Genomic DNA, 12,696 nt, shown 5'->3' with positions numbered 1-12,696 from the left:
ACAACTAACTTGTTTTTTGTTCTTTTTTGTCGTTGTTATTGCTGTTGTTGTATTTCCTCTCCTTTCTTAACAATCTCTTGTACATTTTCTTGATAACTCGCAGCTCTCGTGAGTCGTGTGAAAAGGCGCGACACAAGCTGTCTAATTACCATGAACTGGTCACAAGCTTAAACAACCCGAAAAGTAAAGAAACACAAAACGTAATCAAATTGAAATTCGAGCGAAAAACCCAAAACGAAAAAACCCTCTGAAAATGTCAAGTTTGGTAAAGAGAATACGCAGCATGTTGGTGTCGCAGCCCAAAACCGAGTCCCCAAACCTATCCAATGAGGATTTAAAGTCGAGCCGAGATGACAACTCGCGCAAATGTAATACACTGCCACGCAACTATAGTGGCGCCCAAAAGTCTTCGATCAGGCGGCGAGCGAGTGTCTCGAGACTGTGGAATCGTCTCGTCTCGAATTTTGAGTCTTCCAATGGGGGAGTATTTTACACAGACACGGTAAATGGTTCCGCCAAACTGAATTCACAGACAGTCAAACGAATTTTAATCCAAATCGAAACATATTCTATCTTAATTTACAATTTTCTAACTCTATGCTTGCAGGGCGAATATATAAAACATCCAGTTCTATACGAGCTCAGTCATAAATATGGCTTCACAGAGAACCTGCCCGAGAGCTGTATGTCCATACGCCTCGAGGAGATCAAGGAGGCCATACGGCGCGAGATACGCAAAGAGCTGAAGATTAAAGAGGGCGCCGAAAAGCTGCGCGAGGTCGCCAAGGATCGACGTTCGCTCAGCGATGTCGCCGTGCTGGTCAAGAAGAGCAAAAGCAAACTGGCCGAGCTCAAGTCGGAGCTGCAGGAACTCGAAAGTCAAATACTGCTAACATCCGCCAATACGGCGGTCAATAGCAATGGTCAAGGTAAGCACAAAAAGATTGCTCAACTTAAGATTGCGTAACTCGTACCAACTTTCCTAACTGTTGCTTCTTTTACTTCATTTTTTTGCCCCTAAAAAAGAAAATCGTTAAAAGTATCTCAAAAGTGACTTTAAGTATCGTTTTACGAGCGTTTGTCACGCAAACCTGTCAACTGTCTCGTTATGCATCTATCTATATACATTTGTATCTTTGTCGCGCTTTGCGTGTTCTCTTACATTACCCAGGCGCGAAATACTTGTGCGTTTATCGTTTGAGCTGGTATCTATAACAAAACACTTGCTTAGTGTCAGGTTATTTTTATTGTGCCATACCCTGTACTTATCAGAAATTAATGGCAGAGAGGGTATATGAAAGTGTGTAAGCCCTAGAAGAGGCATAGACGTATCTTTATGTGCATACAAATGTTTATCTCAATATCTCAGAGTATCTCATTTTATATTTTTTCGCAAATCAATAAATAAAAATTGGAAACATATATGTGCCCTAGGTATATGTTCCTGAAGATAGTTATACGCTTTATTCTCCCACATTTTCAAGCGAATTATTCCAATCAGATCTTTTGATTTCGGTTTTTTTCTAGTGGAGCACTCCCAACTAGAGCAGGCTTATATTTATTTTATTTTCTTTTCAACTATTGACACAAGTGTCGTAAAATATTTAGCTGAATGTGACTGCTCAGCGCTTCGGGTTTGTTCTACTGTATCGCAGTTCTATCTGCTTCCGTGTTTGGTTCATGCCACCAGCTGCAGCCAGCGGCATGCATCTCGGTAGATTTCAACATCATCATTATCTTTATCATCATCAACTGCGTCGTGAAGATCTTTAGCATCTGTTGAAAGCTTCATGGGTTAACATCTGCTCAATTGATTGACATGTTTGACAGCAGCTGCCAGCAAAGTGCAACAAAGATATCTTAGCTGGTTTTTTGTTTTGGTTTATGTGCTGTTCGTGCAGCATAAATTAGCATTCGAGTTGAGCTGAAATTTTTTGATAGAATGTAGATTACGCTTGATAAACTCTATGGGAAAATTCTACGCGCTATTTATTTTGTTTAAAATGGATGTCTTTTAACATTTAAGAAACATCTAAGGAATACTGAGTAAAACAAATGTTTCTACTATTTGAATATGATATCATTTGATTGGCATATAAAAAAGACGTATTTAAAGTGTATTTATTATTTTATCTTTTTATCTTTAGCCCAACACTCGACAATCCATTCACTTTGACCGCATGCTCAAAAGTCAGTCTAGTATCGATGCTTGTAGTATCGATGCTTTCTTTACAAGTCCAATATCGATATTGCTTATTCTACAGCGATACTTCGCTTCAATCTCATACTAAGTATTTATTTAGACTTTCACAACAAATGACAGCAACTGCTCTTCAGGAATAAAAAGCCGTGCGGTTCTATCTGGGAATTAACATGTTCATCTTCAGTAACTCTGATCAGGACTTATATGAATCAGTAGAGATATGAAGCAATATATGATATCTATTAACAGCCTTTGTATATATAACTAATGTATTTGGTACGAAACTTGATAAATGATTAGATCAGGAAATATTCTAAAAGTGTTCCTATCTGTTTTGATTTGTTATAGATTTGTATGAATACCTCCATTTAATTCGTTTATATGTTTATCTAAAACAATAGACATCAAAATTGTATTCTTTATTTTTTATTCCATTATTCTAGTTCTCATAAAAGCTGCACACAACTTGTATTCATGTTTCGCATGTCACCTTGTCATTTCACGAGCTTGCCACAACTGTTGCATAGCATCCGCTTCCACCCCATCCGCCCCCCCTTTTGCTGCAGTTTAATGCAAGTGGTCGTGTGCAATCAGATTAAACTGTAAATAAAGCGTGTCAAATGGCGCACGTGGGTGTCCGCAGCTGTCAGTCAAGCGGGGCGACCTGTGGACGTTGTTCCGCATTCATCGCAGTAATAGACGTGTGGAGGCTTAAGTGACCCTTGAACTTTGACAGCGTGTGGCTAAATGTGGCATTAGGTTAAACGATTTGACCCCCCTTAAGAAGCTGACCTGTGGGCAAAATTGAAGTCAAGGGCAACTATTAAAAGCAGAGTGTTGTTAAATTAAGGCAAGAAAGTCATAAACAAAGCCGTAAGATACGCTGTAACTAGGAAAAGATATTGGCCTAAAAGATACCCTGTAACCAGAACCTGAATGTGAAGCATAAGCCATGATATGAGTAAGTGAAACTCCGTTCTAGTCCAAAACACACTCTTAAGCCAGCTAATTATAGAGTATGCACCTATTAAGCGTGTTTATTATTTGAATAAAGCTCAGCTGTTGCGTCCCAGCACGATATACCCACCGCTCTTACCCCTTATAAATGTGCCCTTTCGTACCGACCATTGCTTCTAATGCACCCAACTACAGGGTATATATTAGAACAAAGTGCCATACATATTCATAAGCTTTGTATTTCTGATGGACTTTGGCTATGCTGTCAGTCAATATACCCGCTTATGGCCCCCAACTACAGGGTATTCACATGTTTATAATGCTACACTTTCCAATAAAATCCAAAAAAAAAAAACTCATTTTAAATATTTTGCTTCATGTTTACAGAATCGATTGCCTTCAGCCTTGATGGCAGCGGCGCTGCCCAGCTCGCCGGAGCTGTTGGCGGCTTGGGCGGGAACAATGCGATGGCCGGCGGCGGTGGACCGGCGACAGCCAATGACAAGGTGCTGGCCTCGCTGGAGAAGCAGCTGCAGATCGAGATGAAGGTGAAGACGGGCGCCGAGAATATGATACAATCGCTGGGCATTGGCTGCGACAAGAAGCTGCTCGCCGAGGCGCACCAAATGCTGGCGGACTCCAAAGCCAAGATTGAGTTTTTGCGCTTGCGCATCATCAAAGTCAAACAAAATCGCGAGCAGGCGGATCGCCTAAAGGCCGCGCTCCAGCTAACAGATGAGCATGGTGTCCTGATAGCGGGCGGCGGCAGCGGCATCGGCGGCGGCAGCATGCAGCCGCAGAGCCTGGAGACAACGCTGGAGGAGCGCATCGAGGAGCTGCGTCATCGGCTGCGCATCGAGGCAGCTGTCGTTGATGGAGCCAAGAATGTCATACGCACGCTGCAGACGGCGAATCGTGCGCCAGACAAGAAGGCGCTGCAGGAGGTGAGTGGGCGACAGATTTTTTTTATATTTTACCTTTCTGCTACTTAGCGTTAATTAGATTAACCTAAATTCTTAGAGCTGGCCGCGGGCCAGGTAAGCGGGTGCGCGCGCGAACGGGCGGGCCATACGCTCGGCCTGCCCCCAGTTAAAAGAGAGTGAGTGAGAGTGAGAGAGAGAAAGAGAGTCGACATTTGTGGCGTGTGCCACACGGCGTATGATTCATGTGCACATGCGTTGCGTATATGCGCCGTTTGCCTTAAGGCAATGCGCACCAGCCCAAGCATAAAAAAATAACAAAAACAGAAAAAAACAAAACGAGGCTAATTACGCGGCTGTTGAAAATATTTCAATTTTTCCCTGCCCTCCTTTTGTCGTGCTTTATGCTTTTTATACTCTCTGTACAATGAAATGCGTAACGCATAAATTGGGGCGTATCCGACCCCATAAAGCATATATATTCCTGATCAGTATCAATAAGCGAGGCACTTCTGTGCTAACTAGTTTCTTATTCTTAATACTTTTCTCATGAAAATCTGCATAGATACGTCTTTCTATTGGAGAGTACAAGTGCAAGTCGGAATCGACCGGAATGAACCTTTAAGAATGTCATGAAGATGACGTAAGTTTTTGACTAAACTAGTCATTTGCGGGATTTAATCAATATCCGTCTACTATATTCTCTAAAGGAAGAATTGAAGATCTGTTAGAAAATTCAGTTTTGTATTGAACATTTTTCTATTTCCCAAGTTTATGTTAGCAAATATGCAATGCTAGCAATTCTCCATATATGCCGAACTGCAATACTATGCCATATAGCTGCCATAAGAACAATTAGTCGGAAATTAGGCTTTCGCACAAAATCGTTACTTAGCCACTTGTCTGCAAGGGTATTTATTTTCGGCGTGGCGTTGAAAATCGCACTAGCTTGCTTTTGTGTGTGTCTTTTAAGTGCGAACTGTCGCCTCATTAATTTGCTGGCGAGTTCGCTTGCAAAATATGCCCGAAAATATGCACAGTATTTCAAAATGACATTTGGCCATGGAGGCCAAGAGGCCCTACGGTAAGTGTAGAGAGGGTATATGCGTTTTCCTATCGGTTTGGGTGAAAGGTAAAATAATATAGAATTTAGTTGCAGGCATGTGGGTTTGCTTAAGCTGGGCCATTAGTATTATACACTGTTAACCAAGTTGAAGAGAGTTTATTGGCATTCGCCACTGTCCGTTCATCTATTTATCAGTTTTAATTGGGATTTCCAGCTATTTATGAGCATTTAAAGTACTTAGCCTTCTTTATGTACTCTGTTCCAATACATTTCCTAGAGTATTCAAGCTTCGACAGTTTCTTCACGATCCCACCTAATTTATTTCCCAATGTTTCCGACTTCCTGTCGCGTGAACAAATGGAATGTCTTGTCCGTGTTTGTGATTTATTCGTACAGCTGATGTTGTGGCTTGTTTTCTTTGCGTTTACTTCTTTATTTTTTGACTCCAATAGAAGCTGCCCCTATTGGATAATATGTACAAAAAAAAAAAAAAAATAATAACAACAGCGAATGTGGCCGGCCTATATAGAGCATACGTGTTCCATTCTATTTGCAGTGCGTATTTATTTGTTTTATGATGCGACCGAGCGAGGGTGGGCGGCATGAAAATTCTGGCTGAAGTGCAGTTTTTGACAACAACAGATGCATGCATGGGGGGCATGCGTTGGGGTCCAAACGGTCGACAGATGTTTCTCCGAATGTTTCCTGGGCGATAAACAAAGGCAACAGCCAAATGCCCTTTGCTCGCTTTCGTGTGTTTGTTAAACATTAATAGAACTATGCTGAGCACATATATGCATATAGAGTTTCTACGATCTATATCTATATAGTTTCATGTATGTACATATGTATATATATATATATATATATTCGTGAAGAGAGCGCAGCCAAATTCTGTGTGCGTTCTGCCTGCTGCCCGTTTGAAAGCGGAAAAATTGTTTCTCTAGCGAATTTTCACGCATTTCAGTTTGAGTTCTGTTGCCGCTACGTGCGCGTGTTGTTGCGTTTGCTTTCTTTTTGTTTGCCGCGTGTCGTTTTTTATTTTTTATTTAATTTTGTTTAAAATAATTTTTAATTATTTTTCTTGGTTTGCGGCACTTTTGGTGCATATTTTTTTTGTCGGTTTAAAACTTTATGCATATGTAATTAAAAGAGATCGTCGCATAAACTATAAACGCTTAACACACGCACACCCATAAGCAGCACACACACACACACAAACACACACACACGACGTCACTCGAATTCCAGGCATTAAAAAGAAACATTACGCATACGCAGCGTGTTTCAAGTTTTTTAACTTCTTTTTTTTGTATTCCCATTCAAAAAAAAAATTGCGTAATTTTTTTTTTCTTTTTAAATTTGTATTTTTTTTTTGCCTTGTTTGCGAGCTGCATTTTATTTTCGTGCGTGGTTAACGCGATTTGGCTTTTGGGGTCATCTTGCGATTTTTAGTATTTTACAACAACAAATACAGCAACAATAAACGGCGAGAGAATTTATAAATAAATGCACATAAAATTAGAAACACAATTTTACATGCCAAGTGGAAAAAAGAAAGAAAAAAAAATAAACAACAACATATATAAAATCGAAAGTGTTTTTGTGCGTGGCTGATTGAAGCTAAAAATAAAAAATTAAAATAAAAATCAAGAAATAAGAACAAAAATGAATAAAAGATCATAATAAAACGTATCAAAAGGCCACAAATAAGAATATAAATCGCCCACGAAACGAGGGCGGCATTAAAAATTAAATACAAATTAATTAAAGAGAGAAATACGTGTCCTTAAGAAGAATATAATTAAATAAATAGAAATATATGAAACAAAAAACTATTAAGTTGTAAAAGATTCAAGAAGCATTTAGGTTTCTTACAGAATTTTAGTTTAGAACAAGCTTTCAGTTTTCAGTTTTTAAGATTTGGCAAATACTTTTCAATCGTTTCAATTACAAAAAATTAAATTTGCTTTTTGCTCATTAAATTCAACAATTTTTGCTGCTTTTTTTCGTCTTTTGATTGAAAATTGAAAATTCGTTTTTCTCGTTTTTCGTTTATTTCGAATTTGATGATTCAGCTAGCAATATGTACGTCATATGCAGCCAATTATTAGGAACCATAAATTTTATGCTAGAAATTGTCTATGATGTTTATTTTTAAAACTCGAAATATGCATTTTTTCCTTTTAGATTTTAATTAGCCGTCAGAAATGATCAGATTATTAAATATTTCATCTTTTTCTTTGCCAAAGCTTGAGAGTTTCCAAAGCATGGAACTTGTAAAAAGAGTTTAATCGTTGAGCTAGCAAAATATAATAAAAAATGGATTTTAATTATCTGTAAGAAATTAATCGAACTGTTTGAAAATATATAAGTTCGGCAAATTTTTCATATGTAGGGATGAAGTATGTCAGTTTTTCTATTATAGATCTTAGAGTTTATTATAAAGAAAGCAATTAAATATATCAGCTGAAGCCTAGATCTTACGGATATTAATGAAAATCAATATGATTCGGGATTATTAAAAAATGGATTTATGAAAAGTTTACCTTCTATGGAACCGCCCTCGCAATGTTGTTGTATGTGTGCGTGTGCGTGTATGTTTGCCAAACTATCAAGAGCAACAATTTGTGTTGTATTTTTAGCTTAATCTAGAAGAATATATAAAAAATTATAAAAACTATATGCCGCGTATCTGTGCAGATCGTGTGTTGTATATAGAAATTGAGCGGTACCTTGAGGCAACGTGAAATAAGAAAACATGTGTGCCTAAAAGGTGGGCCAGCATCATGAGCAGCAGCATCAATCGCGGAGCGGAGGGTGAACAGCCCTCGCAGCCGCTGCCCTCGCCGTTGCCTCATGAGCTGACCGCCGAGTGGACAGTGCGTGCACAGCTGACATTCGCGCGGGCGGGCGGTGAGCCAGTGCAGCGGGAGTTTAGCGCACAGGAGCCACTGCATCCGGTGCGAGTGGTATACAAGCTGTGCACGCCAACCGCGGAGGAGCACGAAACAGAGCCGGAGAAGGTAAGCTGCTAATTGAAATTTTTGTTGAATTAATAAATTGAGGCAAAAGTTAACGAAAACAAATCGTAGGCAACGGCTGCGACAAGCTTTCGCAGCACCAATTCCTCGGCCACAACCTATGCGGATTCGGCTTTTGGCAGTCCGCAGGCCTCGCGACACATACAGCCAACGGGTGAGGCGACGCCCGGCGGCGGGGTTACGGCTCAGATGTGCGGCACGCGTTGCCGCAGCACCTGCAACATTGTCGTTTCTGCCGTGGCGGATTTTCTGCCGCAGCAGCAACAGCTGGAGGCGGCACTCAATGAGCCCTTTGTCTATCACAGCAAGGTGCATGCGCAGCAGCTGCGCGATGCCTGCTCACAGACCAGCGACTCGGAGGAGCGACAGCGGCGTCGGCCCGCCTATGAACAGCGACGCGCCACGACAGAGGGGCTCATGAACTTTGCCAACAGGCGTCATGCGGAGGAGGCGAACACCTATGTGGTAAGCGAGAGCCCGTATAGCCCAAATCTTGTGTGACTCATCAGCGTCATATTGCAGCCAACCTACTCGCCCACGCCCACGCCTGTAACGCCCTCGTCCACATTCAAGTCGGCCTCGATGTCGCGCATACCGCCGCTGTCTCAGGCTACGTCTCAGGCGACGCCCCGACTGCCCAATCTGGGCGAGAAAAAGCCGCGCACCGTGCACATTGATGTCTATTGCACGGGCTCCGAGGAGGATGAGGAACAGGCGGATGCCGAGGCCTCCAGCTCCGATTCGGACAACAACAAGGAGCATCATATGTACGATCTGGACTCTAATTCGACGCCGCAAACGGTGCTGGACAACGAGCAGATGCTGCTGCGGCATCAGCGCATCTCGGGCGCCGCCCTGCCGCGTCGCCTGGCACAGAAGTCGCCGCTGCCATCCGCGAAGCAGCAGCAACAGCAGAAGCTCAATTTGGGGCATGCCATAACCAAATGCAGCACCGTTGAGGAGGTCAGTGAGTCCAAGCAGCTGCTGTTCCGCAAGCACATCGGGGATCAGCGTGCCGCCAAGCTGGCGAATCTGCGTCAGAAATATATGCGCCAGCCGAGCGATGAGACACAAAGCAGCGGCGCGTATCCCAATTCCTCACGCTCGACCATGGCGCGCGATGCCACGTGCAGCAGCGTGTCCAGCGTCTTGGCTGGCGACTGTGTGGACACCTCGTGGAAGGACACAGATGAGGTGGATACGTCCGGCCATGCTGCATTTGCAGCGCTCACCAAATCCGACAGCTTTGACTATGAGAACTCGCTGGATCGCGTGCGCATCCGGCAAATGGAGCGGCTCTGGTCACGGCAACACTCCGCAGAGCAGCTGCCACAGCATCACCAACAGCAGCAGCAGCAGCAGGTGCAGGCAATGCCGCCGGGTTCCACCTCGCCGCATCCGCATCCATTGACGACCATAACAGAGGTGCATTCGCAGCGTGGCTCGTTCCAGCGCAGCGGTACGCTGCCCTCCGAATCGGATGGCTTCTCGGAGAGCAATCTTGGCTACAATACCTATCCAGGCCGGCAGCTGCAGCAGCTGTCGCATACTGCACGTAACCGACCTGGTTTTCTGCAGTTCTTTGGTCCGCCCGCAAGTCCTGAGCCGCCACAGTCGGCGCCAGTTATAGCTGCACCTGCTGCGGCCGCGGCTATGGATCCATTCAGGCGCCTGCATCCCGGCTATCGTTGGAAGAGCGAGGCGCGCGATAATCTCAGCGTACAGGCAGCGCCTGGTTCGCCCTCCTCGGAGCGCAGCTCACCGCAGCTGCTTTCGACGGCCAGCACCGTGCTGCGCTGCGGCAGCGAGGCACCACCCAGCACCACATCGGCCACCACCTTTGGGCACTCCGTGGCGCCCTCGCCGCTGCCCGCGCGTCGCTTTCAGATCTCACGCGATAGTCCGAGCTTGGCCAGCGAGACCTCCACCGTTGTCTCTGGCTACACGCACGAGCATCTGGAGAAGGCGCGTCGCTTCGGCAATGTGGTTGCCATGCGCAAGCCGGGCCATCACGTGGGACCCACCAAGAATCCCAACTGCCAATGCGAGAGCTGCCAGCGCTGGCTGGCCGAACGTTTCCGGCTGCGCGGACGCGCCTTCTCTTTGGGGGAGCGCCCAATGCTGCGACGACCGCAGCCATAGTTGGAGTAGCTTTAGGAATTGAATGTTTAAAAGCAAACCATGGCAGAGCCTGAAATATGTTATGGAAGATTAATAATGCGTACGTCTGCTTGTGAGTTAATCAGAATTCTTTGTGAAACGATAACTAGAATAACTTGATTTAGAAAAGAATTAATGGGATAGAGAAACTTAAGTTGAAAAAGTTAATGAAAGTTGTTCTATAACTTCTTCTTCACATAAAGAAAGTATAGGAAATCCCTCGAATCCGTTTGATTTCTCTAAATGCAGTAACAAGTTTCTCAATCGAAGGACAAAAACAAATTCATTTTTTTTTTTATATATACATAATTAAATAAATAACTTTAATAAATATTCTGATATTTTGATACTTTTGCATTTTAAACATTTTTTGTGAAGTACTTATGTTAAGGAATTTCTCAACTAGATTTTATGAATCAAAAGATAACACATACAATTTAATTTCAAGCTTTATAAGTGGACTTTGATCCTCTTCCATACATTTTCCTCAAAGATTTTGTAGATATTTTTCAAAAAATATTTATAGCTTTTTTTATTCGCGTTTTTAATAGCTTATTAAAAAGTCTCTGCCATGGTCTATAAACTTCGGTTATAATCGAGTTTAGTAATTTGTTAACTATATTTATTTATTTATTATTTTTTTTGCTTGCATTTAACACTCTGCATAAGTTCTTATGCCCCTTAATCTACGCCACCCAATCCGATCGAATCCTACCTTGAAATAGAGACTTAAGTTAAAGATTGTTCACAAATGTTCCTCAGACAAACATAAATGTGCGCTGAATCAGTTTATATGTTTTATATTAAAGTAATGAAGAAATAAATAAAGTAGCGTGTAAACATGATATTGTTTTTATTCTCAAGAAAAGCTTAACAATAAAATATCTAATAAATTGAAAATTGTATTTCTATTTTGCAGGCGCACGGCCGTTTGTCGGAATCATCGCGTAAACTTGATCTCTTACGCTACTCCTTGGAGCTGCGACGCCAGGAGCTGCCCACGGACTCGCCCACCGCCCAGCTGCTCAAGAAGGAGCTGCAAATTGTGCAGCAGTCGACATCGCCGGCGCCTGTGCACTACACATCGCTGCAGTCTGGGCCGGGCGGCCTGCTCGGTGGCAAGTCGTATCAATCAGTATCATCGCTGGGCCGCTGCGCCAGTGTGACGGGCAAGCTGGAGGTGCGTCTAATGGGCTGTCAGGATCTGTTGGAGGATGTGCCTGGGCGCTCGCGTCGCGACAAAGACAATAGCTCCAGTCCGGGTGATCTGCGCAGCTTTGTCAAGGGCGTCACCTCGCGCAGCAGCTCGAAGAGCTATTCGGTGAAGGATGAGACATCGATTGAAATTATGGCTGCCATTAAGCTGGACAACATTACCGTGGGACAGACCTCCTGGAAGCCCTGCTCACAGCAGGCCTGGGATCAGCGCTTCTCCATCGATCTAGACCGCTCCCGGGAGCTGGAGATTGGCGTCTATTGGCGCGACTGGCGCTCCCTGTGCGCTGTGAAGGTGCTGCGCCTGGAGGAGTTCATTGACGATGTGCGTCACGGCATGGCGCTGCAGCTGGAGCCGCAGGGCTTGCTCTTTGCCGAGATCAAATTTCTTAATCCGATGATCTCGCAAAAGCCCAAGCTGCGACGCCAGCGCATGATCTTCAATCGCCAGCAGGCCAAGAATATACCGCGCGCCAAGCAAATGAACATCAATGTGGCCACCTGGGGCCGTTTGCTCAAGCGCAATGCACCCAATCATGTACACATGGGCACTGGCAATGCAGCTGCTATCACTGGTCGCGCCTCCTCGCCGTTGCCCAGCAGTGCCGCCTCGCGAGGCTCTGAGTCGCCCATATCGCGCACGCCCTCCTCAGATGCGCTGGCCGTCGAGCCTGAACCGTATTCGCCGGGCGAACAGGCCCAGAACATGGAATTCGATCCGGATGCCGGTCTGCACGAGCACGTCGAGACGCCTGGCGAGTATCCGGATCCCGCAGCTAGCGGCTTGAGCGGCCTGCGTCCGCTCTCCATGCACATGCAGGGCATTAGTGTGCTGCCGCCAGAGACGCCGCCGCCGCCACAGCCAGCGTCGAGCAGCGTCATTGCACCCAATGCAGCTAGACCCAATTCGCTAAGCCTGCAAATGCCCGGCAAGACGCCGCCCGGACGTACTGCCGCGCCCACCACAGCGCCGCCGCCGCCGCCCGTGCTGAAGTCTGTCACCCCAGTGCTGGACCAGGAGGTAAGCAGCTTAATACTCTATGCCTGGCAACTGTATAGCAAAGCCCTTCCTTACCTATACATATATACACACTCCTACTATACATATAAATATATATATATATATCTAAA

The 12,696-nt window shown here is 44.4% G+C and overlaps 2 protein-coding genes across 11 annotated transcripts in view; both read left to right on the top strand.

Moving 5' to 3' along the window:
• LOC115764876 (serine/threonine-protein kinase N) overlaps window positions 1–12,696 on the top strand; it is a 41,865-nt gene that overhangs the window by 21,862 nt on the left and 7,307 nt on the right. For 4 of the 10 annotated variants that reach the window (XM_030708192.1, XM_030708183.1, XM_030708174.1 and 1 more), the window contains 3 exons: window positions 608–929; window positions 3,548–4,104; window positions 11,270–12,586. In XM_030708192.1, the coding sequence (XP_030564052.1) occupies window positions 608–929; window positions 3,548–4,104; window positions 11,270–12,586 (2,196 nt within the window). Of the gene's footprint in view, window positions 1–103; window positions 503–607; window positions 930–3,547; window positions 4,105–11,269; window positions 12,587–12,696 lie in introns of those variants that run through there. The other 6 variants (XM_030708166.1, XM_030708157.1, XM_030708224.1 and 3 more) reach the window with 5 other exon arrangements.
• LOC115764937 lies at window positions 7,638–10,610 on the top strand. Its single transcript, XM_030708253.1, has 3 exons — window positions 7,638–8,172; window positions 8,242–8,655; window positions 8,713–10,610. Exons 1-3 carry the CDS (start codon window positions 7,936–7,938, stop codon window positions 10,330–10,332), a joined length of 2,271 nt encoding a protein of 756 aa, XP_030564113.1. The 5' UTR covers window positions 7,638–7,935; the 3' UTR covers window positions 10,333–10,610.

The sequence above is a fragment of the Drosophila novamexicana genome, unplaced genomic scaffold (genome assembly GCF_003285875.2).
Source record: "Drosophila novamexicana strain 15010-1031.04,08,12 unplaced genomic scaffold, DnovRS2.1 tig00000008-arrow-pilon, whole genome shotgun sequence".
NCBI classification, from domain to species: domain Eukaryota; kingdom Metazoa; phylum Arthropoda; class Insecta; order Diptera; family Drosophilidae; genus Drosophila; species Drosophila novamexicana.
This window is presented reverse-complemented; position numbering and strand designations above follow the sequence as displayed.

Excerpts from the sequence above, each read along its gene's own strand:
- LOC115764937 (XM_030708253.1), top strand. The coding sequence starts at position 7,936 with ATGAGCAGCAGCATCAATCGCGGAGCGGAGGGTGAACAGCCCTCGCAG. Across the intron at positions 8,173-8,241 it reads ACGAAACAGAGCCGGAGAAG|GCAACGGCTGCGACAAGCTT; the intron begins GTAAGCTGCTAA and ends AACAAATCGTAG. Across the intron at positions 8,656-8,712 it reads AGGAGGCGAACACCTATGTG|CCAACCTACTCGCCCACGCC; the intron begins GTAAGCGAGAGC and ends GTCATATTGCAG.